The sequence below is a fragment of the Hippocampus zosterae genome, chromosome 14 (genome assembly GCF_025434085.1).
Source record: "Hippocampus zosterae strain Florida chromosome 14, ASM2543408v3, whole genome shotgun sequence".
Lineage (NCBI taxonomy): Eukaryota > Metazoa > Chordata > Actinopteri > Syngnathiformes > Syngnathidae > Hippocampus > Hippocampus zosterae.
The window spans coordinates 6587973-6614341 of record NC_067464.1 but is presented as its reverse complement, the minus strand read 5'-3'; the positions used below and the strand labels follow the sequence as shown (position 1 = coordinate 6614341).

The following is a 26369-nucleotide window of genomic DNA, read 5'->3' as shown; positions in this document are numbered from 1 at the left end:
CGTGAGTCAGTAGTCTTCGACGTACCGTTGCGTCTCTCTCGGGGTGGCCGTAGCATGACGAACTTCAACTGATCTAAATGTGACCGGACAACACATCTTCGGTGTCTGCCCAATGTATTATTATTATTATTGTTTTTAATTTATACATTTTTTTTTACATAAAAAAATCGTCATGTCACTGTCACAATGAAAACGTTTAGCAATTTATCAACACTTTTTCTGACACACCGTGTATATTCTTATGAGTTGTTACTATAAAACAAGAAATCTGTATGGTCTTGGTTGGCCCAATATTAGGTACAACAGCTCAAAAGACATGCAATACAAAAGCGTCTTCAAAAAATTCAGCTTTTATCGACATGAACACTCAATTTTGACTGACAGGGGGAACAGTTTAAGAAAGAACTCTTTGTAGGACGCAATGCAGTTCTGCGTCATTGCCAAACTAACCACGGTAATTAAAAAAAAGTCACTCCGTGCTCCTTTCTGTTAAGGTTGCGCCATCAGATAGGAATTAAATTCAAGAAAAGAGCCAAAGCACTATCCAAAAATGTGACTCATGCCAAGCCAACGGGAACGGGAACAAATCAAAGCAGTAAACACCTCTTCTGCTCAGTAATCTACATGACCCCTGGCGATCTTCTGGCACTATTAGGGCAATGAATTGCAGCTTAATGCTGGACAAAAGCAGTTCGGACACCTCCGGAGTGTTTCAGCTTTGACCGTTTTATTTTAAATTCTCCTACTTTGCTTCTCACTGTGTGTGTCGCTAGAAGTCACAAAAGTCAAAACGGTAACAAAGCCTGCACTGCATTAAAACAATGCGAAGAAAGGAGGAGTGGGTGGTGGGGAAGGGGCAGTAAAACAGGCCTACGAGGGGTTTAACTTAATGCAAGAGTATAAAAATAAGTCTTAAGTCAGGATTTAAACATTTCGACTGAGGTTACAGCTCTATTCATGTTTTTGTAGACTTTCTGAAATGCCACAAGAAGGGCATGAGCCTTGGGTAGTAGGAAAGTAGTAATTGATGTCAAAGATGCATCTCAACTGAGAGACAAGTTTTGTATGTTGGATAGGGCAGAAGTTTAGCCTGGGTCGTTAGTGGAAGTAAATTTTAAAATAATGTGTATAATGACTTAGAGGTGATGTCAGTTTTAGCTCAAACTCTAAACTTAATGAGCTTCAAGATGAATTTGGATAACGGTTCTGCTTCTCTATGTTCAAGGTTTGCCACCCGTTTGTGCTCTGCGAACATATCAACATCACCTGCTGTTTTTTTTTTCCTCTCTCTGTGAATAACAGCACATTGATTACGCATTATACCGCAGATCACTTGCAAGACAGGACACGAAGGACGCACATTTGTGTCGGTTGTAGATTATTAGCGGCGGCGTTAGCGGAGGAGCAAAGTGTCACGGCGGACTCGTGCCGCCCACGTCGTCTTGCAAATGTTCTCCCTCTCGTGTTCTTTCTTTTGTCTGCTGCCTTTTATATATGCATGTGCACGCTCTGTGCACTATCCACAAACACACACACACACACACGCGCGCACGCGCCCTGACAATTTTCTTCACTCTGCTCTTTTGACAGAATGGCCAGAGCACTGCTGAGGATGGAGTTGCACCTGCTGTCAAGGTAAGAACATGCCCACACACGCTGCACTAATTAAATGTGCATGTCAACACCCACCTAATTAGACATTTGGACTGCTGCATTTAATTCTTGCTGGGACAGCTAGTACTTTTTTTTTTTTAACTTGTGTTTATATCTATACAGTAATCCCTCAATGACTTTGATGAAGTCAATGGTTGTATTGGGTGTTTCATTCAACATATTAACAAGGACAAAGAGAGGTCGTTCGTTGTGGGGTCTATTCATGTTGTTGTCGACTTTTTTTCCCCGTTTTGGGGTCACTCATAAAAATGTGTATGTGTGTACTTGAAGTTTTATTCTTACCTTCCTCAAATTGATTATTTGCACACATGCGTACGCTATCCCCTGTGTTGGCTCATAAAAACTATTTTTTCGTTCCTTCTCATGTCTTTTTTCGTCATCGCACTGAAATAAAAACTACAAATACAGTGGTGTCTTGAGGTATAAGTGATACAACGCGAGTTTTTGGTGATACAAAAGGAGATTCTGAGACTCGATGTACAGTATGTCCGTAGGTCTGTTATGCTGCCCCCAGGTGGGCAAAGGTATGCACACCAGAAGGAGCAGCACAACGTTATTTGAATCGAAGCAAAAATATTGTTGCAAAAATTTTTTAATTTCCTTTCACTACAATTAATTTGTCATGACTGTATGTTTTTCTATGAAGTACAATATTATAGAGTGCTGTTTGTCTTGTAAACACACAGAACAAGACGCTGGAATGGAATATGGCAGTGCCATTCATTTCAGTGGGGAAAGTTAGTTTGAGATGTGATTGGTCTGAGTTTCGAGTGTGGTCACGGTAAGAATTAAACTCATATCTCAAGCCCCCACTCTACATGAACACTGTAACAAAAATACTTGCGTGCACAATCAAGCAGCAATGTGAATCAACTTTAACTCCGCTAAATGTGGTCCATTAAATGTTGGTTGAATATTTGACATAGCCCGAAATTAGGCAGAGATGGCTGTGTCCAAATTTGCAATGCAAGAAAACCCCCGATGGGATTAATTTCTACTAAAGGCTCAATCGTGTTGCAGTGTTACATCAGAGTCACTGCAGTGAAGTTGTAGGTCCTGCTTTGTGTCCTCAGCTGTCCTGTTAGCGTACGATCACATCACAAACGTGCACAAGCTTGCACAGTGCTCGTCAAGAATGGATGAGTCAGCCCTTTTTCCCCCCCTCCCCACCTCCCCCGCCTCCATTATTGTCTGGCCCTTTGGAACAAGATCCTATTTCCTCCTGTGTTATTCTGCAGGGGCACCATGTTCATATTCGCTTTTGTGTCCAGTCCTTGTGAACTGAATGGAGTTTGGGAGGGTGTGTGAAGCTCGTCGAGCATCCTTTCACTTTCTACTGACACGCTATGATTGGGATCAGCACACGGCGAAATGCGTTCTAATTATTATGCGGCACACACACGTTGATCATATCTGATGCCTTACTTCCAATATGCTCTCCTGGAGAGCAACACCCCATCCGCAGTGTTAAATTACCGCCAGGGACCGGTACTTCTGGAATCACATATGCTAATTGACTGGACAACACTTGGACCTGCTATTTGTTCTGCTTTAGTTTATCAGAATCTTGCATTCGATACTACTAGAAGGAGATTGACATTCGACAATGTCATGAGATTGTTTGTCAGCCAGGCCATTGACGCAGCTTTTGAAAGGATTAATTAGCAGAACTGGACCGTGGAATTGGTTTCTATACGGGCTGATTGGCAAGCTAACACGATGTAGTAAATTAATCTGATCAGCTTGTAAAAGTTGTGACATGTACAGTGGTGGGAAAAGAACACGCTTGTCGAAGCACGTAAAAAAGGTTAAGACGTATTCTTTAGGTTTGAATAAATTCAGCGTTTGTCTAAAATCTGAGAAAAAAATTACAACCTTTATTGGGAAAGAAAATCCCAAATTAAGAAATAATTCTTTACATCAAACTTTGTGATTATATTATTTTAAAAAAGTTGTTTTTTTTAAAATGATGGCACAGGACAACACATTCGCCGCCCTTTTTTTCCCCCCCTTTTGGAGCTAAGTAGACAAAATGTCTCAACCTTAGTCAAAGTTTACTCATTGGTGTTTTTTTTTTTGATGGTGATAAATGTTCAAACCTTTTGTGAAGCTCTTGTAAGTGCTGGTGAAACAACCTTGACGTTATCACAACGGAGTGGAAATAGGTTTTCCGCCACTGCCTTAAACGGTGCCACTGAATGGATGCGACCAATAGACCACAAGCACAATTTGGCCTACGCTTAATTTTAGGTTTTAATGCAAGCCTGCTCCTTTACGTCGTCCCTGTTACATAATTCTCGCCCCACTGCGGCATGAGCTCCTACCTTACGAGCTGGAGGGCAGAAATTAGAACGAGGTAATGCACCAGAGATGGCTAATGGCTTCTTCTTTTTCCACTGCAGTTAGTTGCTGAGCGAATGGAATCAGCTGAACGGCTCAATAAAAAAAAGGCATAATTCAGTGCTGCTAAAGGCCATAAGTGAAGATAAGGTGTTGAAAAAGGCAACGTAATTTGAAAGGGAATCTGTACGCATCTACGCAAACTTTACGTTTTTTGGGCCGCATGGGAGTAATGCGAGTCAAGTGAATAGAAACGTGAGCCTCTTTCACCCAGAGACCCTGCAAAATTGCCTCATTAGAGCAGGAACAGCATTCATCCACGTTTCATTATTAAACCAACCAAAGTAAATTATAGACAGAAGCAAACAGAAGGCTTTGCAAGTATGCCTTTTGAAGGTTTCATCCATGGTGTCAAAGTCCTGGGAAAATTATGCAAAACAAATAGAAGATGGAAACTAACGCATGCAGCTCGGCAAGCATACAATGCTGTGAAATAGTATCTGCCCACCTTCCCGATTTCTGTGTTCTATGCATATTCATCACATTCAAATTACAGTTCATCAAACCCATTTTAATACCACACAGACTACCCAGTTTCTAAATGCCAATTTAATTTATTAAGGCACAAAACAAAAAAAATCCCAAACTACCTGTCCAGGTGTGAAAAAGTAAAAGTAGCTTCCTATAAAGCATCACTTTTTAAACATTCTGATGAAGTCACAGTGCTCCATCACTGATGTGCAATCTTCAGAACAGGCTCGGGGGCTGCTAATGTGGTCGTTGAGGACGACTCACGGGCACCATGTTGGTGACCTCTGTTCTATACAATGCATTCACCTGCATTGACAGGTTGAGCAGAGGGCTCGGAGCAGCCTCTGTGTCGAGTGTTACTCGACCTGATTAAATATTGAACAATGAGAGAGAGAGAGTGTGTAGGCGCCGTACTTGACGATCGGTCAGAGCCCAGGGGCAAACGCCGAGCCAGGAAAAGGCAACGTCAAGGCTGCGCATTTCTTCCGGTAGCCATGAGCGTGCAAAGCATGTGGTCACGCATGCGGTCGTCGTGGAAACGGCCCTCCGTGTCTCCAACAAAAGTGACCTCTCTATTGCCTAAGAGGTAGTAGGACTTGCACTGAAGGTCTCAAGTGGTCGTTACATTGTCATTTTAATCTTGGAGAATGAGATTACATGACGGAGCTTTAGCTGTAACTTTATGTACATCGTGTTTTTGATGCGTTGCACAGCAACGTAGTCGCAGCTGGAGCAAGGGATGGAATGCACAAAAACGGTCTTAATCAAAATGCCATGTTTACACTAGTGGGGGCATATAGAACACAATATTCTAAAGATTATTTTTTTTACTTGACTTCCCCTTCAAATACTCAAGAACCTTTTCAATCATCCACCACAGAAAATAAATAAAACCGGGAGCCACAAAACCCTTTTGACTTACAAAGTGAAGATCGCACTTGAACCGCTTCAGAGAACATGACATTTTATTTCTGCATCGAGCAAAAATAATTAATTTGACCTCTGGAAAAAGAAATTTCCGACTTACTTTCAAATTAAATAATCGTGTATTTGAGTCCCCCACGTATTCATACATTTATTAAATTAAAACCAAATTTGAATTATCCACCAGCAGCAAGCTAAAAATGCTTTCAGCTTCTGTGTTCCGGCATCTTTTTTCTTTTTTTTTTTTTTCGCATGTAGGACATCAATTTGAATTAAAAAGGATTATTTAATTTAACAATGTGAAGTACAAAATTGCAAAATATTTTACCTGGTTAGTGTAATTTTCCCCCCTCCCCTCATCGTACAGCGTTGGCACATCTAGGCATTAGATCTCCATTTAATTTTGGCACCCGATTATAAACTGACATCTGTGAGGCGTGAGCACTGTTTAGTCTAGTTCATGTAGCATGAACATTTTTATTTTTTTTCCCTTCTGAAACTCCTCTTGCAGTCACCGAACTACTGGGGTTTGGTCGAACCCATCTCAAGAACCACTGTTTTAGACATTAAACTTATTAAAAGACGCTTTTAACACATATTGGCAATGAATGAAGCCTGTATTCCCCCCCCCCCCAAAAAAAGCAGTCTGATTGGGCAGGCAGTAGGGATGTTGCTACTGTAAACCACAATAGTTGAACGTTATATTTTATGATCCAGCTATTCAATTTTGCAATTGTAATGTACATAATGTTTTGGCTGGCACCCAATTTTTTTTCCCTCCTTGTCGTCAAAACCTTCCTCCTTGTCGTTGCTGACTGTTTATGCTAGAATCCAGGAATTTTCTGCTGTGCTTCCTCAGTTTTGAAGAGGTTAAATAAATTCCACAGCACTTCCTGGAAAGCGTGACCAGATGGTGGTCATCGCGAGCCGCGGTTTCCATCTTAAGTTTCCCAGCCGCGCTTGCCACGGGGAAAACTGTCGTGAAGAACCTGCGGAGAGATGATCGCGAGTGTGTGTTGAGTTCAAACATTCACAGCGAGTGGGGAGAGAGGCGTGTTCTGACAAAGCGTGGACACTCCTCGGAGACTCGCAGAACCAAACGCTTCACATTCCACAGGAAAGTCAGGACGAGCGCAAAAGCGGGGGTAGTCATTGACTCATGGCGTCATTTTGACCTTTACAATGCAACGTAACTTGTATTTAATGCTTGTCATTAAATAGTTAAATCCCATCACGAACACTTGACCCGAATATATCTACAAAGAACTGAAATCACCACACTCTCCATCTGCTGCGGCATGCCCCTTTCTTTCCTTCCCCTGCCACCACTCCGTCCTTCCGCCCGCCGAATGTCGTCACGAGCGCTGCAGTGACGAGCACTCGAACAGACCACAACCGATTACCGCTTTAAATTTCATCTCGCATGATAAGTATCGCGGGTGGTTGGCCGCTGCGGGTGGAAAAAAAAGCCTCTGGGTACAACCACAGCGCAGTGAGACAGTGGTTGGACTCCAGCGACAAAAAGGAGGGTACAACGGATACACCCACACGCACGCATGCCCGCATGCACATATGCAAAAAGGGACAAAGAGTATCATCACAAATCCATTCATTTTCTGCAACAGCACAGGGCAGGCATAGAGATGTACTTTACTATCCTTTCAGTCTCTCTCTCGGGGTCTCGGTGCCGCTGTAATATCAGTCGGTTTAAGTGTATACAGTATGCCTGTAAGTATAACTATGTCTGTCTAGATGTGTTGCTGCATCGTTTGTGTTCAGATATCCATATTTCAAGCTTTGGTCCCCTATATTCATGTGTGTGTGTATATATATATATATATATATATATATATATATATATATATATATATATATATATATATATATACTGTTTATCTGTTAAATGTTTTTGCACACTTGGCAATCAGAACAAATAATTCCATATCAGGGCATGTGCATATGTGTGCTTTAAATAAATGTAGATTTTCAATGTAAAGCTGATATGACCTGTCTCTTTAACTCTGAGATCCTGTTTAAAAACAAAACAAAAACACCACATTGAAGCATAATAGCCATAAAAGAGCATTGAACTTATTCACTTTACGCAGAATTCAGGCAAGGCGGGATATTGCAAAAAAAAAAAAGACGTGGCCTGTTGTGTTGATAACCGCTTTCAACACAATAAGGCAGAAGTGTGTGTCGTGTTAAACTTTACACTCCTGCGCCCACTGTTACCGTATTAACTTGCACACGAGGGGCCTTCTGCTTCTTATCATTTCTCTTATACTACCTCAGAAAGTCGAATGTTTTCCCCATTCGCTAGATTTCGATGAAAACCTTTCTTGTCTCAATGTTATGCAAGGCCACTCAACATGAAGGAGGTTAAATTGTATAGGCTCATTTAAAATCTTGCTGCTTTTTTTTTTTTTTTTTTTTGACCATTCATGGGTGACCTCGAGTGAGAGCTCTAGTGTTTGCCTTCTCCCGACAATCCACGCAATTGCTCTCAGAACAAGACGGAAAAATTATCATGGCGTGAGGGCTACAGACTTTGCTCCAACTTGCATAATGTTTAACAAGGCTCGTCCACACACACACACACACGCACACTCGTTCACACCTTACGTATTTGTAAGGCAAGTTAATTGAGTTTTATGATGAGTACAAATGAAAACTGTTTATTATTTGCAGACTTGTTTTCGATTGCCTCTGCAGCCTTTAGAGATTGTTGCGTGTGTATACATATTGATTGTTTCCGTACTGTGTGTTTGGTTGGACGAGCATAATTCTGTTTGTGCGTGCGTGTATTCGACTGAAGCCGACGACCTCTTGTGTGCGTTTATCATCGACAGAATCTGCTGTTAATGGTAGAAGGTGGCTCTGCAGAGACACTGGCCAAACGCGCGCACCTACACACACACATGCGCAGACGGAGCGATGGTTTATAACCCAATTACCCAGCATGCCCCTCTGCTTGCAGGAGGCTCTAAATCGCGCGCAAAACACTGATCGCTCTCGTCGGCTCGCCTCAGGGCACCCTTTAAAATGTTTAATTGTACATCATTACCGGTATCTGGGAAAAAAATAATTTTAAAATGTGCAAACATTTACTCCAACTCTTGTTGAGCGTTTTTTTTAATATTCCTCAAAACTATCACAAGTATGTTACTATGAATACCAACAAATCGAAAGCGCTGAGGGGCAATTTAGCCTTTATATTCTTAAAAAGCCAAAATAATCTCATATACCGAGACTGATTTTTTTTTTTTTTTTGTAATGCTTCACCCCTCTTGAACAAGTTTCTAGATGGTAAAAATGCCCAAGTCAAGTGTCTGTGTGTTTTTATGAGACCATTCCCTGGAATTCTCTGTGTAATAAGTATATTTGTTTTCATTTGTCCGTGAAGGAATTTCACTTGAAATGTCCATCTTCCCGGTTTTTCTGCGATGTTGCGTCACATGAATGCGAGTCCTTGACTCTCGTAGCCTGTTTTTCTTTCCTTGTCTGTCTGCATGTACTGTAACAATTAAAGATGGTTTCTCAGCGTGCCTGAGCAGACTAAAAGCTCCAATCATTCAAACTAACCATTAATCCCTTCCCTTCAGTAGCCCCTCCTCCTTCCATCCTTGGCTGCCACGAGCCATTGTTGTCATGGTTACCGTGTCCTCAGCGTCGCCTAGCCCTGCAGTAGTAGAGATTTAATTTTTTTGATTTATATATTTTTTTATCTCACACGTAATCTCGGTTGTCATAAACCCTCTTGCTCATCGAGAGTTTCATTCATAACTATTTTTGTTTTTACGTTGGCCTCATTCAACACATCTGACAGACTGGGAGGGGGTGGGGGGGGGGGGGGGGTTCGGTGATTATTCACAAGCTCTAGAGCTCAAAACCTTGAAAGGCCACGGTGGTATTTGACTGGGGGGGGGGAGACGAATGTCCACGTTGGCGTTGGAAAACGGCACTGGTGCGCATGGAAGCTGCTGAACGTGACGGCCGTTTCCTGCGCAAACACGGTCCCGCCATCCTCACAGCCTCTCTTCACAAAGATGAGAAACACAGTTGCCATAGTTTCACACTTCTCCCTCTCAGGGTCGACCGAGGAGAACGTGGCGACCGGTTGCTCTTGTCGTTTTGTTGTTGTGTGTTTTTTTTTTTTGCATACCGTGAATATGGAGCCTTATGTGGCTAATTACCGCCTGGCTTTGTTTCACAAAACCAACCAAAAATGTGTTTTTTGTCTATTTCCATTCCAGTCAATGAATTCACTCTCCCACTGCTTGATACCAACCGAACATCTCATGTCTTTCTCCAATGCTGAACCCGGGAGAAAAATAACCCGTTGACACCAGTTACCGTGGCGACACCAGTAAAACATGTATACACGAAAGCTTGAATATTCAGTAGTTATTATGCAAAGGGTCTTAGATGTTCAGCCCTCTTAATATCCACATTGCAGTCTGGTTCACGCTGTTTTTTTTTGGGGGGGGGGCGGGTCTGCCTCACGTTAATGCCAAGCAAAGCTATCATTGCTACGACGACCCATGGCGGAGTTAGGTTTCCATATTCCCCTAAAAGTGTTTGTTTTAGTTGTTGATCAAAATATATTTGCCATTTGCTGGCCGGCCTCTTCGCTCACCTCTGGAAAAAAATCAATAAATGCATTTCCACTTACTATTATTAGATTATCGCATTCACTCACATAAAAAAAAAGAAATATATATGCACCCTTTTTCTATCCACTCTTTCAAATCAGTGATGTTACCAAGTAGTCATTGCTGGCAGCTTGAGTAAATATTTGCACATAATTGTTCAACATAGGTGTTATATTATGATTTCATAAGAAGGACATAGTCTTGTCGTGTTTGCTGTTTGAGCTTTTTTTTTTTTTTTGTCAAGTTTCCCGAGAATGCAATGTGAGGTGGGTAGAGGGAAGTATCGGTTTCAGTCTGATTGTGGGGGGGGGGGGAGTAAATTGTAGAAGTCATAATCCGAGATCTATCGAAGGAAGTTTATTTTGCGATGTCATCGTTTTCTTAGAAATCGCCACAGCAGCACACTAGCTTCGTTTAAACTCAATATCATCATTATCATCATCATCATCCTTCCCTCCATCCATACTCGTGTCAACTGGCTGACCTCCCTCTCATCTTTCTGCAATCCATGTTGTCGTGCTATTAATATTCCGGATTGCCCACACAGGATTTCCTGTAGCATCCGCGCTAATCCCGTGCACATTTCCTGTGACTTTTTTTCCCTGGAAATTTCTTGGCCAATCACGTGGCCCCGTTTGTCAGTTTGCAGCTGTCACTCGCCGATCTATGCCGCGTACATGATGGGAGAGCAGATGGAATGTCCTGTTACGGTATTAACCTTTTGTTGTCGACGACACCAAAGGGGTGAAAGGGTTGAACACCTGTCATTCAAGCGCTTCCTGTCTGAAATGTCCAACCAAGGCCGGAGATTAAAGGACTCACTTGACTGAGTGGAAGAACGTCCTCTTCCTTTGTTTTTCTCAGTGGTGGACTTCAACCCTCAGATTTTGTTTGGTTGCCTCGGTTGATCATTTCTCAACGGTTTTGCTTTGTTGGGTTTGTGGTTCTCGATTAGGTACGATGTATGTCGGCGTTACGGCAATGCATGATAGTAGAGAGGAGTATTTTGCATCCCGGGAAGGAATTTTAAAAAAAAAGCTGAGAATCTTGTACTGGATTTTCTAGTATGCAAGCATACCTAATGAAGAGTTGAGTCTCCAAAGAGCAGAGTAAGCAGACTGAAAACGATGTCAAGAATTAGATTAAGCAGTAAGAGGTAAATACTTTATTGCTTTTAATGCAGCGCAACACAGCGAGCAGCTGTGTTGTTTGGATCCTTGACTTAACTCCCCTCACTTTGTCTCCTGTTATGACTTCTCCATGCAGTTGAAAACCTCTTTTCAACCGCTTCAGGCTACGCTTTTATTAAAGCGCCATGATTTAACGTTCTTGAGGATTGCATTCGGTGCAGGGGGAACTGTCTGCGCCGTTGCCTTCCCTTCCTTCCCTTCCTCCTCTTCCTCCTACTCTTTTCTGCACCTGTGTCCGAGTCACCTGATTTTGAGGATCTGCCGCTAGCGAGTCCCAATCTGATACCTCGGCTACGTATTAAAGGCAAAGTCTATTTTAAAAAAAGATATGTATTATATGTTCTAGGTTGCCCCATCAATCTAAACATGGAAAATGAATTAAGCAGCAAAATCCACAGTCAAACCTCGGTTTTCAAACGTCTCGGTTTTCAACCAAAACGTTTTTTATGCTTCGGATGACGAACAAATCTGTGGGATGTGTAGTCAATTTATCTCGAGGTCAGACAGGGTGGAGAGAGACATGAGGCGTAAAGCCTATTAAAAAAGATACTGTCAGTCTGTGAAAAGGATTTTGTTTTGGATCTCATTAGATTGTGCAGGTGCTCCGTGAAACAAAGTTAAATGACAATGTCTTTTACCTTCCGCGCGTGTTTGCCCCTGTCGAGAAAGTCCAGCGTGGACTTTTTAGGCAATGGAAGGACAATCGAGCGCAGTGTTTGGCTGCATGTTTAGATGATCTTGTCCTTTGTGTTTACTTGAATGGCCTCTTGGCTGCTCTCGGTTCCAACTGTCAAGACTTGAAAACATGCAGAAAAAGAGGAAGCCGCGTCTCAGACCTCCGGCAGATAAATGTCGTAATTGTATGTCATTCGTGAGCTATTAAGCCGCAAGTTGCGAGTCCACCATTGGCTGAGGCTCATGTACATTGTCTCCTCTGTGCCAAGCTCGGTTTAAGGAGCATTTATACGGAGTCTTGAGTTTACGAGTTAACATGGTGAGCATGCCCTTACTTGGCCAACCTTGTCTTTGCTTTAAGGCTCCTCGTGAGGGTGTGGCACTGGGGGCCAGTGCCACACCCTTATGTCACGCACGCGATTCTTTTCTTCAACAAGCTGGCGCTTCTCATCGTGTGTTCTATAGCATGGCTGGTTGAGGAGGAGAAAATACCCCCCCCCCCCCCCCCCACACCTCCAAAATAAATCCTTTTTCCGCTTCTCTATTTCTATTTCACTTGTGCTTTTTGATTGCTTTTGAGCACCAACTTATTCGTTTTGCAAGTGACCGTGCTTTCCGAAGAAAAAGCGCATTCAGAAATGAGACATTCGCTTTGGGATGTTCCTCTCGTGTCAAACCTTCCCCTTTGCGACCAGTTCTTGTTAATTCGGTCACACTACACTTGGGTGCGAAAAACCTCACTTCCCATTTTGCTGAGTGTGTGTAACGCACATCGAACATGTTGGCCAACTCAAACGCTGCGCGGTTGAAAAGCGGTGCGGTGCCTGCTGGCTCGTAGTGACATGGAAATATCTGGACATGTGGAGGTTACTATTCCGCACCAAAACACGCACGAGAGAGGCAAGTGGCAGTTTTGTTGTTGTTTGATTGGATCTCAGCATGTTTTGCGTGAGAAATGTTAACTTTGGCCCAGTTGTGTCCTGTATGCGTCTGTGTGTGTGTGTATCTGTGTGATATGGGGACCTCGTGTACGATCTCGTTCTAAAGACTTTTTTTTTCGAGCCAATTAACTTCAACACGTCAAATAGGAAAGGCGCTGAGGAGGCAGGCAAGGTCTGAACGAAGATGAAATAAATCATAGATTGACTTATTTTTGTGAGCTTGTCCGTCCATTTGTCAGTTACCAGCCGACTTCCTGGTTCACAAAGGATGATGATTGGACTTACATTGCGGGGTGGAATCATTTTTCGACTGTTCTATTCCTGTCCCATTGATGAAAATTGTTTTAAAAAATTAATAATATTTTTTAAAATGAAAATAAATATCGGCAAAAAATGGAAAGAAATTAAAATGCAATTTAATTGATACAATTATCATTCATCAATATATGATTTTTTTAATTGTGATGTCAGAATTACATTGTGAAATATAGAACTGCAAGTAATGATTATCTAAATTGATTGTTTTGTCAATACATGAATTGAGTTACCAAAAAAAAAAAAGAATTAAAAATTGTTTTATTCCCATCCCTTAAGTGACCAAACAGGCTCCCAGCCCAAACTGTCCGCGCCCATGAGGCAAATCTAAAAAGAGATTAGCTTTCAGGCTCAAATATACACTTATGGCAGCACAGATCGAGGATGTGTTTGCTGTAAAGTCTTATTTCGCGCAAATTGCGACATTACAGCCGATCACCGATTGTGCATGAATGCAAATTTCTCGACCAATTTCGATACGCGCGGTCGGATTGGTGTAAAGTCTGATTTTAAGGGACAGTTGTAATCCTGCAGGAGTAGCTACGGTGGAGTCCAGTTACCCCATCTATATTGCACAACAATGTAGATTGTGCTGCGGGGTGTTCCGTGCCCCGTCGCCATTGTGTGTTTGACTTTGAATGAGAGGCTGATCTTTGCATAGCGGCTTCTTCTTGCAGGTTGAGCTTATGTAGCCGGAAGGAAGTGAAGTCATCTTAAGAGGGAGAGAAGAAATGAGAGAGAGAAAGCGCTTTGACTTCCTGTTCTGTCTTTTCCTGTCCTGTTTTACAAACCCCAGCCTCTGTCACCTGTGTGGGTGTGTGTGTGTGTGTGTGTGTGTGTGTGTGTGTGTGTTTGCTCAATGATGAAGAAAAGAAAAGCCACACAATAATCATCATCCTAATAATAATGTGAACTCTCCATTCCAACACCACTTAGAACAAGTGTCATATCACGTGGATAGAGAAGGACTTTGCCCATATTAGTGCCCAGGTAAGTCATTTTGTGCCTGCGATGAGACAACACTATGACATCTCATTTTCATATGCTGACATCTGCCCTTTCCCGTATTTGCATCATCGCTTCTTCTTCTTCTTCTTCTTCGCCATCTTCAGATGCCACATGACAAGATGCTACACATTGCTTTCCTTGTGGTTATTTAGATTTTAAATAATCTCTTCACTGTTAACTCATTTGGTACCAGCCAAGTCTCGACCAAGTTTGAAAAGACGTTTAAAAACGTCTTTGGGAGTGAATGAGTTAAAAACGACAATGTTTAGTGATTCACCAAGATAACGGCATCCCAAAAAGTAGCGTGGGGTTTCCATATGTTCATATCTTCTGTAGAATCGATAACCTATCGGTTATTCCATCTAATACTCAGGTCACCTGAGGTCGATTTTTTTTTTTCCAAGACAGGATGAGTGTGAATAGATAATTCGGAGAGGGAAACGCTTGGCCTGAGATAAGAGCGTTTCCGTCACGTGGTCTGATTCGGCTCTTCTTCCTGCCTTGTAACTTAAAAGCAGTCGAGTGTTTTGACCTGATGACTGCGCATTGGATATAATAGATGTCTTTTCTTCAAATATGTGACTGTCACTCATACAATCATTTTTTATTTCTCTGAGTGTTTCGGTTGTGTGTGCCTTCATGTGGGTGCACGAGTGTGAGAATAAAGGCAGTCTCTTCCTTCCTGTTTTGCCGACTCATGATTTGTCTTCAAACCTCTGCTCAGCCAGTCAGAGGAGCACAAGACAAGAGTCAGAAAGATCCTTAGAGTGTCACGACTTGGGACATGGGCCCCGGGGCCCGATTTCAACTGAGTCGCTTTCTCCCCTTCTACCTGTCGAAAAAAAACAAAGGCTTGGCGGCGGCTGCAGATGCTTTGCCTCCACTGAAACGCTCAACACCGGTAACCATAACAACGTGTATTTAAAGTTCTGTGAAATGCGTTGTTGTTGTTGTTGTAATAGCGCTGGTATGTTCAAGCAGCTTCCTGTTGCTGTTATTTTCTTACGAGGAAGCGCTTTAATCAGCGTTTCCTTCTGATTAAAGTTTAATAGCGTTACATGACAATTCAGGACTGTGGTTGACCAATAAATTCATTTAGTCTTCTAATTGTATTCGACTTGGATACACCAAATGTGAAATGATAAAAGCTACAAAACTATAAAAGAATGGTCATCCATTAATAGCCATTAAGATGCAATTTGTGTAAGTATATGTATGTTTATAAGGTTTATGTTAATGCTTTGAGTGGATTGTTAGTGCGTTGCTAGCAACTCAATCAAAGTTCTGCTCACTCACTACGATACATTCATTTGCTAAATCTATTTGGGTTGACTGATGACTTTCTCCATGACGGTATTCCAAGCACACACTTTAAACATTTTGCGTCCTTTCATCAACTGAGAAAAATTGGATGTGTTTTTTATTCAGTGCACGCATAAGGTTTGGTTTTCCTGTTGAATGCAGGACAGGTATTCTGTCCTACTTGTCCGTGTCCGAGACGTGAACAGTGTTGACCAAGACCAAGGATCCACAATGTTGAGATGGAGCTTTAGTTTCTTTTTCCTTAGTTTTTTTTTCGTTGTTCACTATCTGTCTATCTGTTTGTTCACGTCTCGGACACGGACAAGTAGGACAGAATAGTAAAAAGACGAAGGCATATACTCAAGAAGAAAATGAGAAACGATGACAACGGCTAGCACGAAACCATGAGGTCTTCACTGGACTAAGTACTTCCTGTTTGTTTTGCCAAAATTAAAGTCCCCTCGAATCGAACTACAAACGGAACATGACAACAGGCCAACACAGCACTTTTACTTACTGGTGTGCGACATACAGAGTGCTACCATCACCTGTATTTTTTGTTTTATTTTTTTTTTTATTTGTATTTTGTTATATGAATGAATTTATTCTCTGGTTGTTTTTTTCTCTGGATTTATTGTATCCTTAATCAATTGAATCATTTTCTTATTTTGAGTAGGTTAAACAAATTATAATAATTATCAATATCAGTGATATAAAATATTTACATTGTGATCAATCACCGAGCTCCAATTTCTAGCTTCATACTGTCCTGCTTTACAGTTGAACCTGTATTTTGCACTTCACTTTATTCTCCAAAACTGAGAGAGTAGTCAATTGTGTTTTTCACTCCTTGAAATGTTTTTCAAATGAATCGTAAAAATCAAAGTCTTTGTGATTTTGAATTTGAATTCTGTATTGACGCTTCTGTCTTTGTCAGAAATAAACAAAAGGTTTTTCTTTATAATTACCTGTCATTGGTTTAATAGAAAGTACTGTACATGGATCAAATGTAAAATGTACTAGTGGTATCGGTTACTTGGTTATAGTATCGGTGGTCGTATTGGTCTGGGGAAAAAAAGGGTACCTAAATGTTTAAAAAAACAGCAATTTTCTTCCTTATGTTACTTGAGGAAGCCCATTTTGACCCACCTAGCCATACCTGTACCACACTTTCAGAATCATTTTGGACATCCTTTGTTTCATTTAATTTTTTTCCCCTCCCATGTATAGGACGATGGCGAAATCAAGGAAATCAACATCACCCATGTGGTCAAAGAGGGTTCGGAAAAAGCAGACGCGTCTCACTTTGAACTGCTCAAAGTGTTGGGTCAGGGTTCCTTTGGGAAGGTAACGCACACAAGCTGGAAGCCGCATCTCTTTCCATCCTCGGCAAGTCTTTGCGGCTCACTCGTGACTTTGCTCGTGTCTCACATGTTTGAGGTGTTCCTGGTGCGCAAGGTGACTCCTCCTGATGACAACCAGCTCTACGCAATGAAGGTCCTCAAGAAAGCCACGCTCAAAGGTACGAGAGAGCGTCTTGAGAATGAATGGTGGAATTGGAGTGGGGCTGACACAAGCGCTCAAATGACACCGGTCGTTAACAATGTAGACCGCCATGCCATAAATGGCTTGGCCCCCGTTGACTCTATCGAAAAAAAATATACATTTTCTTACCGCCATATATGTTTTGTTTTTATTTAATTTATAGTCATACAAACCTGCTTTTTACAACTCTTGATTTGTGTTGCTCAATATGGCGGTGGCCCATATAAAACAGTACTGGAGCAGAGCAGAAACCGCTTCCTCATTCAATTAGGAACCACTTTGCGCCGTTATTCTCACGCCGGGGATGTGCCGTGAGCACAACGCTTAATGCTCAAATGCTCGTTGTTTTATTTTAGTTATCTGTGATTCTGTGTTACGTCTCACCGATAACCTTGCAGTTACTGGGCAAGCCGGAATGGACATTTCTGCACTGCACAGTTCTTGCCTGGCTTGTACCACCTAGAGTGAGCCGTCGAGTGTACCCTGCTGTTAAGCAGCCACTGAAAAGAAAACGCCACTTACTGTCAAATGATTGAAGTGTTGCATTGATGTCAGATAATTATGTGGGTTTTTGTGTTTTTTCGTCCCCATCACCAGTGAGAGATCGTGTGAGGACCAAAATGGAGCGAAACATCCTGGCTGATGTCAACCACCCGTTCATTGTCAAACTGCACTACGGTCAGTCAGTCTCAGCACTGGCAACTGCTCCCGTCGCCTCATGGAAAACACCCACTTACTCACATCGCAGTGTTCCGCTGCTATATCGCGAAGACTGCGTTCAAGAGAGAGATCATTTTATTAAGGTTTTACAGTTAAACGGTGCTACCTGTTTTTTCTCGTGACAAGCCCTCGCTTGGCTCTGTGTTGCAAACCAACATTTGAGTTAAGAGATGAAGATACGCCGCCGCTTGAAGGCCACGGCGCTTGATGGCACACACCCAACTGCACACATACTGTAGCATGTATTAGACTTTATAATACCAGTTTAGATATGCACATTCTCTTTCATTCTGTTTAATATTTACATACAGTGAAGTGCTATTTAAAAAAAAAAACGGTGCAGTGGACCCCCGTTGTTCATGTTGGACTAACGTTGAATCAGGAATAAACCGCCAATAAAAAAATGATGATGAAGGGTTCACTGTATCTCCAAATTTCAGCTTTTCAGACTGAAGGCAAACTCTACTTGATCCTGGACTTCCTCCGAGGAGGCGATCTCTTCACTCGACTGTCCAAAGAGGTGGGAATTCCCTCAGTGTGACAACGCTGCATGTTGTGCATTTATGCGGCATCCTTCCTGAAGCGTGTTTCCATCTGTGCGTGTCTCTTAGGTGATGTTCACAGAGGAGGATGTCAAGTTTTATCTTGCAGAGCTGGCGCTGGGCCTCGACCACCTCCACAGCTTGGGCATCATGTACAGAGACCTGAAGCCTGAAAAGTAAACTATGTTGGATTTTGAATAACCCAACGGCATTTTTTTTTCATCATTTCCACATCAACAGATTTTGCACAATTGTACTCAAAGGCCACTTTACACTTATTTTCACCTGCATGCCTGCAATGTACATTCTAGCTGTCTTGAAGTGTTTTTGTGGTGATGTTTGTCATGTTCCCAACATGATCTACTGTTGTTTTTCCAGCATTCTCTTGGATGAGGAAGGTCACATCAAACTCACGGGTAAGAAAAGAGTGAGAAATGGCTAAACGATTCCCTGAAGCCTCAAATGGTTGTTTATCCATACGAAGAGCAAACGTCTCCTTGGTCTCTTCCAGATTTTGGTCTGTGCAAAGAGGGCATTGACCACCACGAGAAGGCTTACTCCTTTTGTGGCACTGTGGAGTACATGGCACCTGAGGTGGTCAACAGGGTAGGACACACCCACAGCGCCGACTGGTGGTCATTCGGAGTACTGATGGTAAGGAAGGAGAAGCATGATAATCTTCGAACAGTTGAACCTTAATTGGGGGCATATTATCGAAAGCGCATATCCTGAATGCCTGCTCACCCGTCAAGTGGGAAATGAAACAAGACTGTATATATTTTATTATCTTCCTAGCTCTAAAAATATGTAAGCATGCCATTCTGTCTTTCCCCCCCTCCCCTGTTACCGAACAGTCAGTATAATTAACATAATAACCGCCCCTGCGCCGGGTTTTGGGAGCTTACCATTGTTCCGGAGCGAGCCGACCACTTTGACTCTTTTGATTATGTGAAAGTCTAATGGTAAGCAGAGCTGCATTGTTAGCAAAGTTGTGAGCTATTTTAAGAAAAAACAAGTAGAAGTCTGAAGATTTACTTGGGCGATTAATTTCCCATGTGATATGTGGGTAGGCACTCCACAAACCAAACTGCAACATGCGAACATTAAAATGTAATTTTTCTATAATACACTGCTTCCAAAAAGTTTGGGATATTCAGCTTTCGGGTGAAAATTTAAGGAAGGAACTTGCAGGTGAATTTAATTTCAAAATGCTGTTCATCTCTTACATTTTAAACATATTTACCTGAAAGCCCTCGCAATCCTCAAGTGTTTGGGACTTATACCGCGTATTCCGTTGTACAATAATGCCATCCAAATGTGACGGATATGAGCGTTACATGAAAGCTGAATCTTCTCTCCACCAGTTTGAAATGTTGACGGGGTCGCTGCCCTTTCATGGGAAAGACCGCAAAGAAACAATGAGCATGATTCTCAAGTGAGTGCCGCTACTTACCATCGCTTGTATTAACAATGACGGTGACGACGATGATGATGATGATTAAGATTGACCTTTTTCTTGCAGGGCACGTCTGGGAATGCCTCAGTTCCTCAGCGCAGAGGCGCAGTCTCTGCTCAGAGCTCTGTTCAAGAGGAACCCCGCCAACAGGCTGGGTCAGTTATCCACTTGAACCCAGTCAAGACATCAAATAGGCTCGAGATTGCATTTGAAGTCGCTGTAAAGTAAAAAAATGAAAATGTCTTGTAAATTGGACACGCCACGATGTTCACAGCTTTGTCAAATTTTTGTGATTAAAAAAAATGAAATCAGGCTTTAAAATGGTGAATCAGTCATGTCATGTATTGAGCAAAAAAAAACATTTCTAAAAATTGACTTTACAGGGGGCTAGATAGTAAAATAAATGCATTGAAATGTTGCTCTCTTTTTTCATGGTTTCTATGTAGGATCGGGTCCAGATGGAGCAGAGGAGATAAAACGTCACGGATGGTTTTCCAACATTGACTGGAATGTGAGTGTGTTTTTTTGTTTTTTTTTAAATTTTAAAGCCATCATAAATATAGTTTCTATTACCCCAAACATGTCAATGTTTAAAGTGTTTATCTATATATTTATGTGCTTGTTTGATTTGTCTTTTTATTTTGAGCACCTTTGTTTCATTCAACTAGTTAACTGCTTGGAGTAAAAGCTATGACTATCCAAAGTAATCTGTACTCCACTGTGGCGTAAATCAATTGACTGAAACCCCTTCATATTCGCAATTTGGCATTCTTGAACTCAACAAGTGGCCACGCGCAGCAGGAAAAGAAGCTGAGTGGTTCCGTTGCCCTTGATTGTCTGGCCCTTTAAATGGCGTTTCATTTTTATTTTTGAATACATACCAATTATTGCCTGTGTCGCTTTGTGCCATTGATTTGGAGCACTGTGGTATTGTTAACCATGGTTGTTTTCATCTTGCAAAAAAACGCTTTCAGAAACTGTTCCGCAGAGAAGTAAAACCCCCTTTCAAACCGGCGGTGGCGCGTCCCGATGACACGTTCTACTTTGACTCTGAGTTCACCTCCCGCACCCCGAAAGGTGAGAGCCGTTAAGAACGCCTTGGAAGTTTGGACATTTTATGATTATTATTGGTTTTGTTTTTTTAAAATGTATTCATTCCATTGATTCTTTCATTATTTTACACCATTCAACTTTTCATCCGCATCGTTTCTGCAGACTCTCCCGGCGTGCCGCCAAGTGCCGGCGCTCACCAGCTGTTCCGAGGCTTCAGCTTTATCGCATCGAGTCTGTTGGAGGAAGAAGGGTCAGCTGAGCCTGTGCAACCACCACCACACCCGGTGGTCCAGGTAAGGAGGGAGTCACTTGAAAGTCTGAGAAGACAGTGGGGAAATAAGATTGTGCACTTTATGATCTGACAGTGTGCTTTATAATCCGATGCGTCTTATATATGGGTCAATATTCTGATTTCTTGGATGGAGTATTTTAAATGCTCTATAAAGCGCTTTGCTACAGCTCCAGCGGTTGTGAAAGCTCTATAAATTTATTGTATTGTATTCCCTACAGTGTAGCTCCATCTAGTGGATGTATAACGCAACTGCAGACACTATTGTAGCGTCTACTCTCTGCGCCTTACAATGCGCTGCGCCCTATATATGAAAATGGTTTTAAAATAGGTCATTCATTGAAAGTGCGCCATATTTTCCGAAGCGCCTTATAGTTCGGAAAATACCGGTAAGTAATAATAGTATTACATGTGTATGAGGACACAAATCAACTCAACTTTATTTGTATAGCACTCTTAACACATTTGTTACATAATCAGGGTTAAACAAAAAGCTTAATAATAATCGTACTAATACTGCTAATTGCAATCATAATAATGAAACAATAATTGTATAAATTGTAATTGGTTGAACTGCATTCATGTTATGTGCAATAAAGGGTTGTGTTTTGTGTTTTTTAATATGTGATTGTTTGTCGAATGAGTGCTACAGTGTTTTTGAAAAATGTTCCATTCAAACGAAACACAAAATTTTCATCAAAATTGCAAGACCCGGTGGCATAATTACTCGTACTTTTATTCCGTCTAAAGAAAGTGGTAGTCAACAGCTTTAAAAATAATAATAATAATCGTAATAATAATAACTTTCTGTCCACTTGCAGCAGCTACATGGCAAGAACTTGTTGTTCAGCGATGGCTACGTGCTGAAAGAGGACATCGGCATGGGCTCCTTCTCCGTGTGTAAGCGATGTATCCACAAGGCCACCAACACGGAATACGCCGTCAAGGTACAGGCAACTCGCCAAATGACTCACTTGACCTCAGCCAAGTCGATCACAATCCAAATTCAGACCTGGTTTGTGTCAAATTGACAGATGATTGACAAGACCAGCACAGACCCCTCTGAGGAAATCGAGATCCTGCTTCGATACGGACAGCACCCCAATATCATCACGCTGAAGGATGTGAGGATAGTCACACACGCAATCGTCGCTCTATACTCCGTAGAACAGATGGACTCCGGATTCAACGGATAGAAAATAGTGTCAAAACAGTCCCGTTTGAATTCTTCTAGTTCCAGAATAGGTCGTAATTCACCACTGCGGCAGTAAATAAATGCATTCAAGGTATTTGAGGTGATACCAAATAACTTTTTCCCATGTCCGTTGCAGGTGTACGACACTGGCAAGCAGGTGTTCCTGGTGACGGAGCTGATGCGCGGAGGAGAGCTGCTCGATCGGATCCTCAAGCAGAAGTCCTTCTCGGAGAGGGAGGCCAGTGCTGTGTTGCACACCATCACCAAGACTGTGGAATACCTGCACTCGCAGGGGGTGAGGACGCAGCACATTGGGTCACAGCATTCGATTCTTATATTTTATTTATTTTTTTATTTTTTAATGCATTTTCGATGGGGCTGGAACAGTGAGTGTTTTGAGATACAAGCAAGGTCACGGAACAAATTCAACTTGTATTACAAGGCACCGCTGTATTTGCTCACATGTAGTACTTACTGGTTTTTATTTGATTGTTTAATATTTACAGCCTAGAAATGTTTTTCTCAGCAGAAGATACCTACAATTTTTGGCAGATTCTTTTTTTCATGAGATTGGGAACTGATGCTCTTTGTTTCCCCTCATTTCTCTTTTGTTTAGGTGGTGCACAGAGACCTGAAGCCCAGCAACATACTCTATGTGGACGAGTCGGGGAACCCGGAATCGATTCGGATCTGCGACTTTGGCTTCGCCAAGCAGCTGCGTGCCAACAATGGTTTACTCATGACCCCGTGCTACACCGCCAACTTTGTGGCGCCTGAGGTGAGACCGGCACGTCTTGTGTAGTATTGTTCATTTAGAATTGCTGTCATATTGTAATAAAAATCATTTCTTGCGGAGGATGAAGAATCTATGCCAATGGGTATTGTTTATGTTATCGGTCTACGTGTGTTGCACCACAGTTTGTGTTCAAACATCTGTTTCTTCGGGTCATTCAAATCTCAAGGCGCCACTGTAAGCGAGTTTGTGAATAGTTCACGTTGAATAGGCAATATTGTATTGGGGAGCAATGTCGATGTATTTGTCAGCTTAAAGCGCAGCTGTCAATATTTGTATTCTTTTTTTTATTATGCTAAAGTAATTTGTCATTGGTAGGTGTTGAAGCGTCAAGGCTATGATGAGGGCTGTGATATCTGGAGTTTGGGAGTCTTGCTGTACACCATGCTGGCCGGGTAAATACAGTACAGTCTTTGGCTATGATGAATTACTGTAACAGTCATTTGTATCCTAAAACAGCCCTGCTGTCTTGCTCCCTTCCTCTAGTTTTACTCCATTCGCCAACGGACCCGAGGACACTCCCAATGAGATCCTGAACAGGATAGGCAACGGTCACTTTAGTTTGTCCGGAGGCAACTGGGACACGGTGTCAGACGCGGCTAAGGTGTGACTTAACATATTTGTTCCAAAGAGCTCGATTCATGTTTAAAGTGCGCTCATTGTTGCAGGACCTGGTGTCCAAGATGCTCCACGTGGACCCACATCAGAGACTTATCGCCAAGCAGGTCCTCAGGCACCCGTGGATCGTCCAGAGAGACAAACTCCCCAATAGTCAACTCCCCCACCAGGACCCCAAACTGGTCAAGGTGACTGAGGCTCTGTTCATTCTCGCATGATAACCTCCAAGTTGCTAGCAAAACGAACGGCCCGCTACCAAATGATACCAGTCTGCTGATTGGTGGTTGGGTTGCGCTGATTGAAGGAGCCGTTGGGCAAAATCCCCGTACTGTGAAATGAAAACTTTTCAGGAAATCAAAAAAAACGCCAGCTTGCTTGAGCTCCCCATGACACCGCTTAGTTGAAGTTGTATTATTCTTGATATTTGCTCTCAATAAGCATTGCATACTCACATCAAAACAACACCACCCAAAAAATAAATTTAATCGCTAATTTAATATGCTAAAAAAGTGCTAATTTATTGCATAAATTGTACAAGGACGGAGTCAGTGGCAGGTGGTGCAATTCTAATTTTGCAGCCATGCCGAGCCACCACCGTATGAAAAGCTTTTTTATATGTCACAAATACCTACGCTTGTCTATGTCATCTTCACACACTTATTCTTAAAGGTTTTAAGGCATTAGCGATGCAATAAATAAAACATTGAAGGCCCCCATGTATTTAGTGGATAGTAATATGCAATGAAGGTTTACTTCCATGGCTCAGGAGGATCCTTCTGCAATCGAGCATTGCAAGCAATCAATTTTTATGAAACAATCCAACTTAAATGCAGCTCACTTTACCATTTTCGCTTATTCTCTTAAAAAAAAAAAAAAAAACATCCACACATCAAATAAAGTGGACAATTATCCCAAACAGCTTCCGCAGAACTAGGAAATGCAGTTTTGCAACACTTCTCAGACATAAGTTGCATTCAAGAGTGCCAATGTCTTTGTTTCACAGCTTTGAATTGGTTAATATTGCATAAAAATAACAGACTAAATCTCAATTTGTGAAAAAATATGAATCCGACCGCATTTGGACATTGCGGGTTTCCGCCAGACGGCGACGATAAGACGCGCAAAAACAACTTTGCTCTGTATTCAAAATAGAAATGAGCTGCTAGAATGTCAACCATTGAGAGTCCTGCTTAGCACAGCACTATGATTTCTTTCCCAGGGCGCCATGGCAGCCACGTACTCAGCCCTGAAGAACTCGCAACCCACCCCCGAGCTCAAGCCCATCGAGAGCTCCTTCCTGGCCCAGCGGCGCGTAAAGAAACTTCCATCCACCTCTCTGTAGACACTGCGCGCAACACCATCTTGGGAAAAAGAATAGCCACCCACCCAACCAACCAGCTCGCTCGGGAGGGCACTACCAGCCAAGGAACACTGACTGTGACCCTGAAAATCCCCCCCTGAGAAAACACCATCTTGTGATGGCGAGCCGATCGCTATTGTCGTGGACCAGCCAAAGATGGATGGGGGGGGGGGTGTTTGTAATCTGTTTGTGTGTGTGTGTGTATGTGTGTGTGCGCGTGCGTGCGTGCGTGTGTGTGTGTGTGTGTGTGCGCACGCTTGTGTTACTGCATGACCACCATGCCACATGAGCTCGCTCAGTCATCACTGAACATTGTTCAATGTGCTGCATGTTTGTCTGCTTGTTTCGTGTGTGTGTGTGTGTGTGTGTGTGTGCGTGTGCGCACATAACGATGAGCTTTACATTAGCAGTTTTGTGCTGCTAACTCAGTTTGTGCCAGCAGCACAGTGGCCGCAGTACTGTCCAAAATGCATTTTTTTTTTTGTTTAGTTTTTTTTTTTGGGGGGGGGGTTAATAATGTGAATTAAAAAAAGATATATTAAAATACTAATTTCTGCCATAAATGCCTCTTTTGGCTTTGGTACAGCCTGAACATGGGAATTCTGGGGGAAATGTCCAACTTTGTTCATGTCAATCTTGTTTCTTTTACAGTGTCAGTTGCATGATTTGCAGTGTGTGGCATTTCTTTTTGTGTTTTATTTGACGACACATCTTGTACACTGGTGGCTTTTCTGTGAAAGAGACTCGGCATGTTCAAACCTTTATATTGGCTTTGTGTTTCTATTTTTTTTCTCCCCTGTTTGCATTTTGAATGCTGTTTCCCATGCTTGGCTGCTTTTGATGTTGATTTTTGTCCGAGGAAAGCGCATCGTTTGAAAATATTGCAAGACATGAAGGTGTTTAAAAAAAAGAAAAGGGTCTCGTAGCATTTTGCCAAGGAGGCCGAGCAGACTTTTCTCTCCATCGAGTCGAGCTAGTTTTCTCTCATTTTACACTCGTGACAAGAAGTTAGGGGTGTTGCTCTTTCAGGTGAAATTTCAAGATGAACCTAAAATGCGTTCACCAATAAACTTGATTTCGCCGTCTCTAAACTATTGCAAGTGCATTCACAGCTTTTCAATCTTTGACTGTCTGTTATTTAAACAAGGAGGTGGATGGCAAAATTCATAACAGGTCCACAAATGTTCCCAAGGATATCCACTTCTATGGCTTTAAGTGACTCTTCAAGTCTCTCTGTGAAATT

General features: G+C 42.1%; 1 protein-coding gene across 6 annotated transcripts in view; it reads left to right on the top strand.

Moving 5' to 3' along the window:
- The window catches only part of rps6ka1 (ribosomal protein S6 kinase a, polypeptide 1), a 35180-nt gene extending 9139 nt beyond the window's left edge, over positions 1-26041 (top strand). Inside the window, exons 1-22 of one of the 6 annotated variants that reach the window (XM_052086283.1) lie at positions 12179-12308; positions 14182-14235; positions 16786-16902; positions 16996-17077; positions 17698-17778; positions 18261-18340; positions 18432-18538; positions 18741-18778; positions 18874-19016; positions 19727-19797; positions 19885-19973; positions 20265-20329; positions 20793-20895; positions 21034-21164; positions 21982-22107; positions 22195-22284; positions 22492-22650; positions 22972-23133; positions 23467-23543; positions 23635-23752; positions 23817-23954; positions 24986-26041. In XM_052086283.1, coding sequence (XP_051942243.1) covers positions 12306-12308; positions 14182-14235; positions 16786-16902; positions 16996-17077; positions 17698-17778; positions 18261-18340; positions 18432-18538; positions 18741-18778; positions 18874-19016; positions 19727-19797; positions 19885-19973; positions 20265-20329; positions 20793-20895; positions 21034-21164; positions 21982-22107; positions 22195-22284; positions 22492-22650; positions 22972-23133; positions 23467-23543; positions 23635-23752; positions 23817-23954; positions 24986-25108 — 2157 coding nt within the window. In that variant the 5' untranslated portion in view covers positions 12179-12305 and the 3' untranslated portion in view covers positions 25109-26041. Of the gene's footprint in view, positions 1-1590; positions 1636-12178; positions 12309-12721; positions 12890-14181; positions 14236-14438; positions 15155-16785; positions 16903-16995; positions 17078-17697; positions 17779-18260; positions 18341-18431; positions 18539-18740; positions 18779-18873; positions 19017-19726; positions 19798-19884; positions 19974-20264; positions 20330-20792; positions 20896-21033; positions 21165-21981; positions 22108-22194; positions 22285-22491; positions 22651-22971; positions 23134-23466; positions 23544-23634; positions 23753-23816; positions 23955-24985 lie in introns of those variants that run through there. The other 5 variants (XM_052086281.1, XM_052086280.1, XM_052086284.1 and 2 more) reach the window with 5 other exon arrangements.
- Positions 26042-26369: the final 328 nt, after the last annotated feature.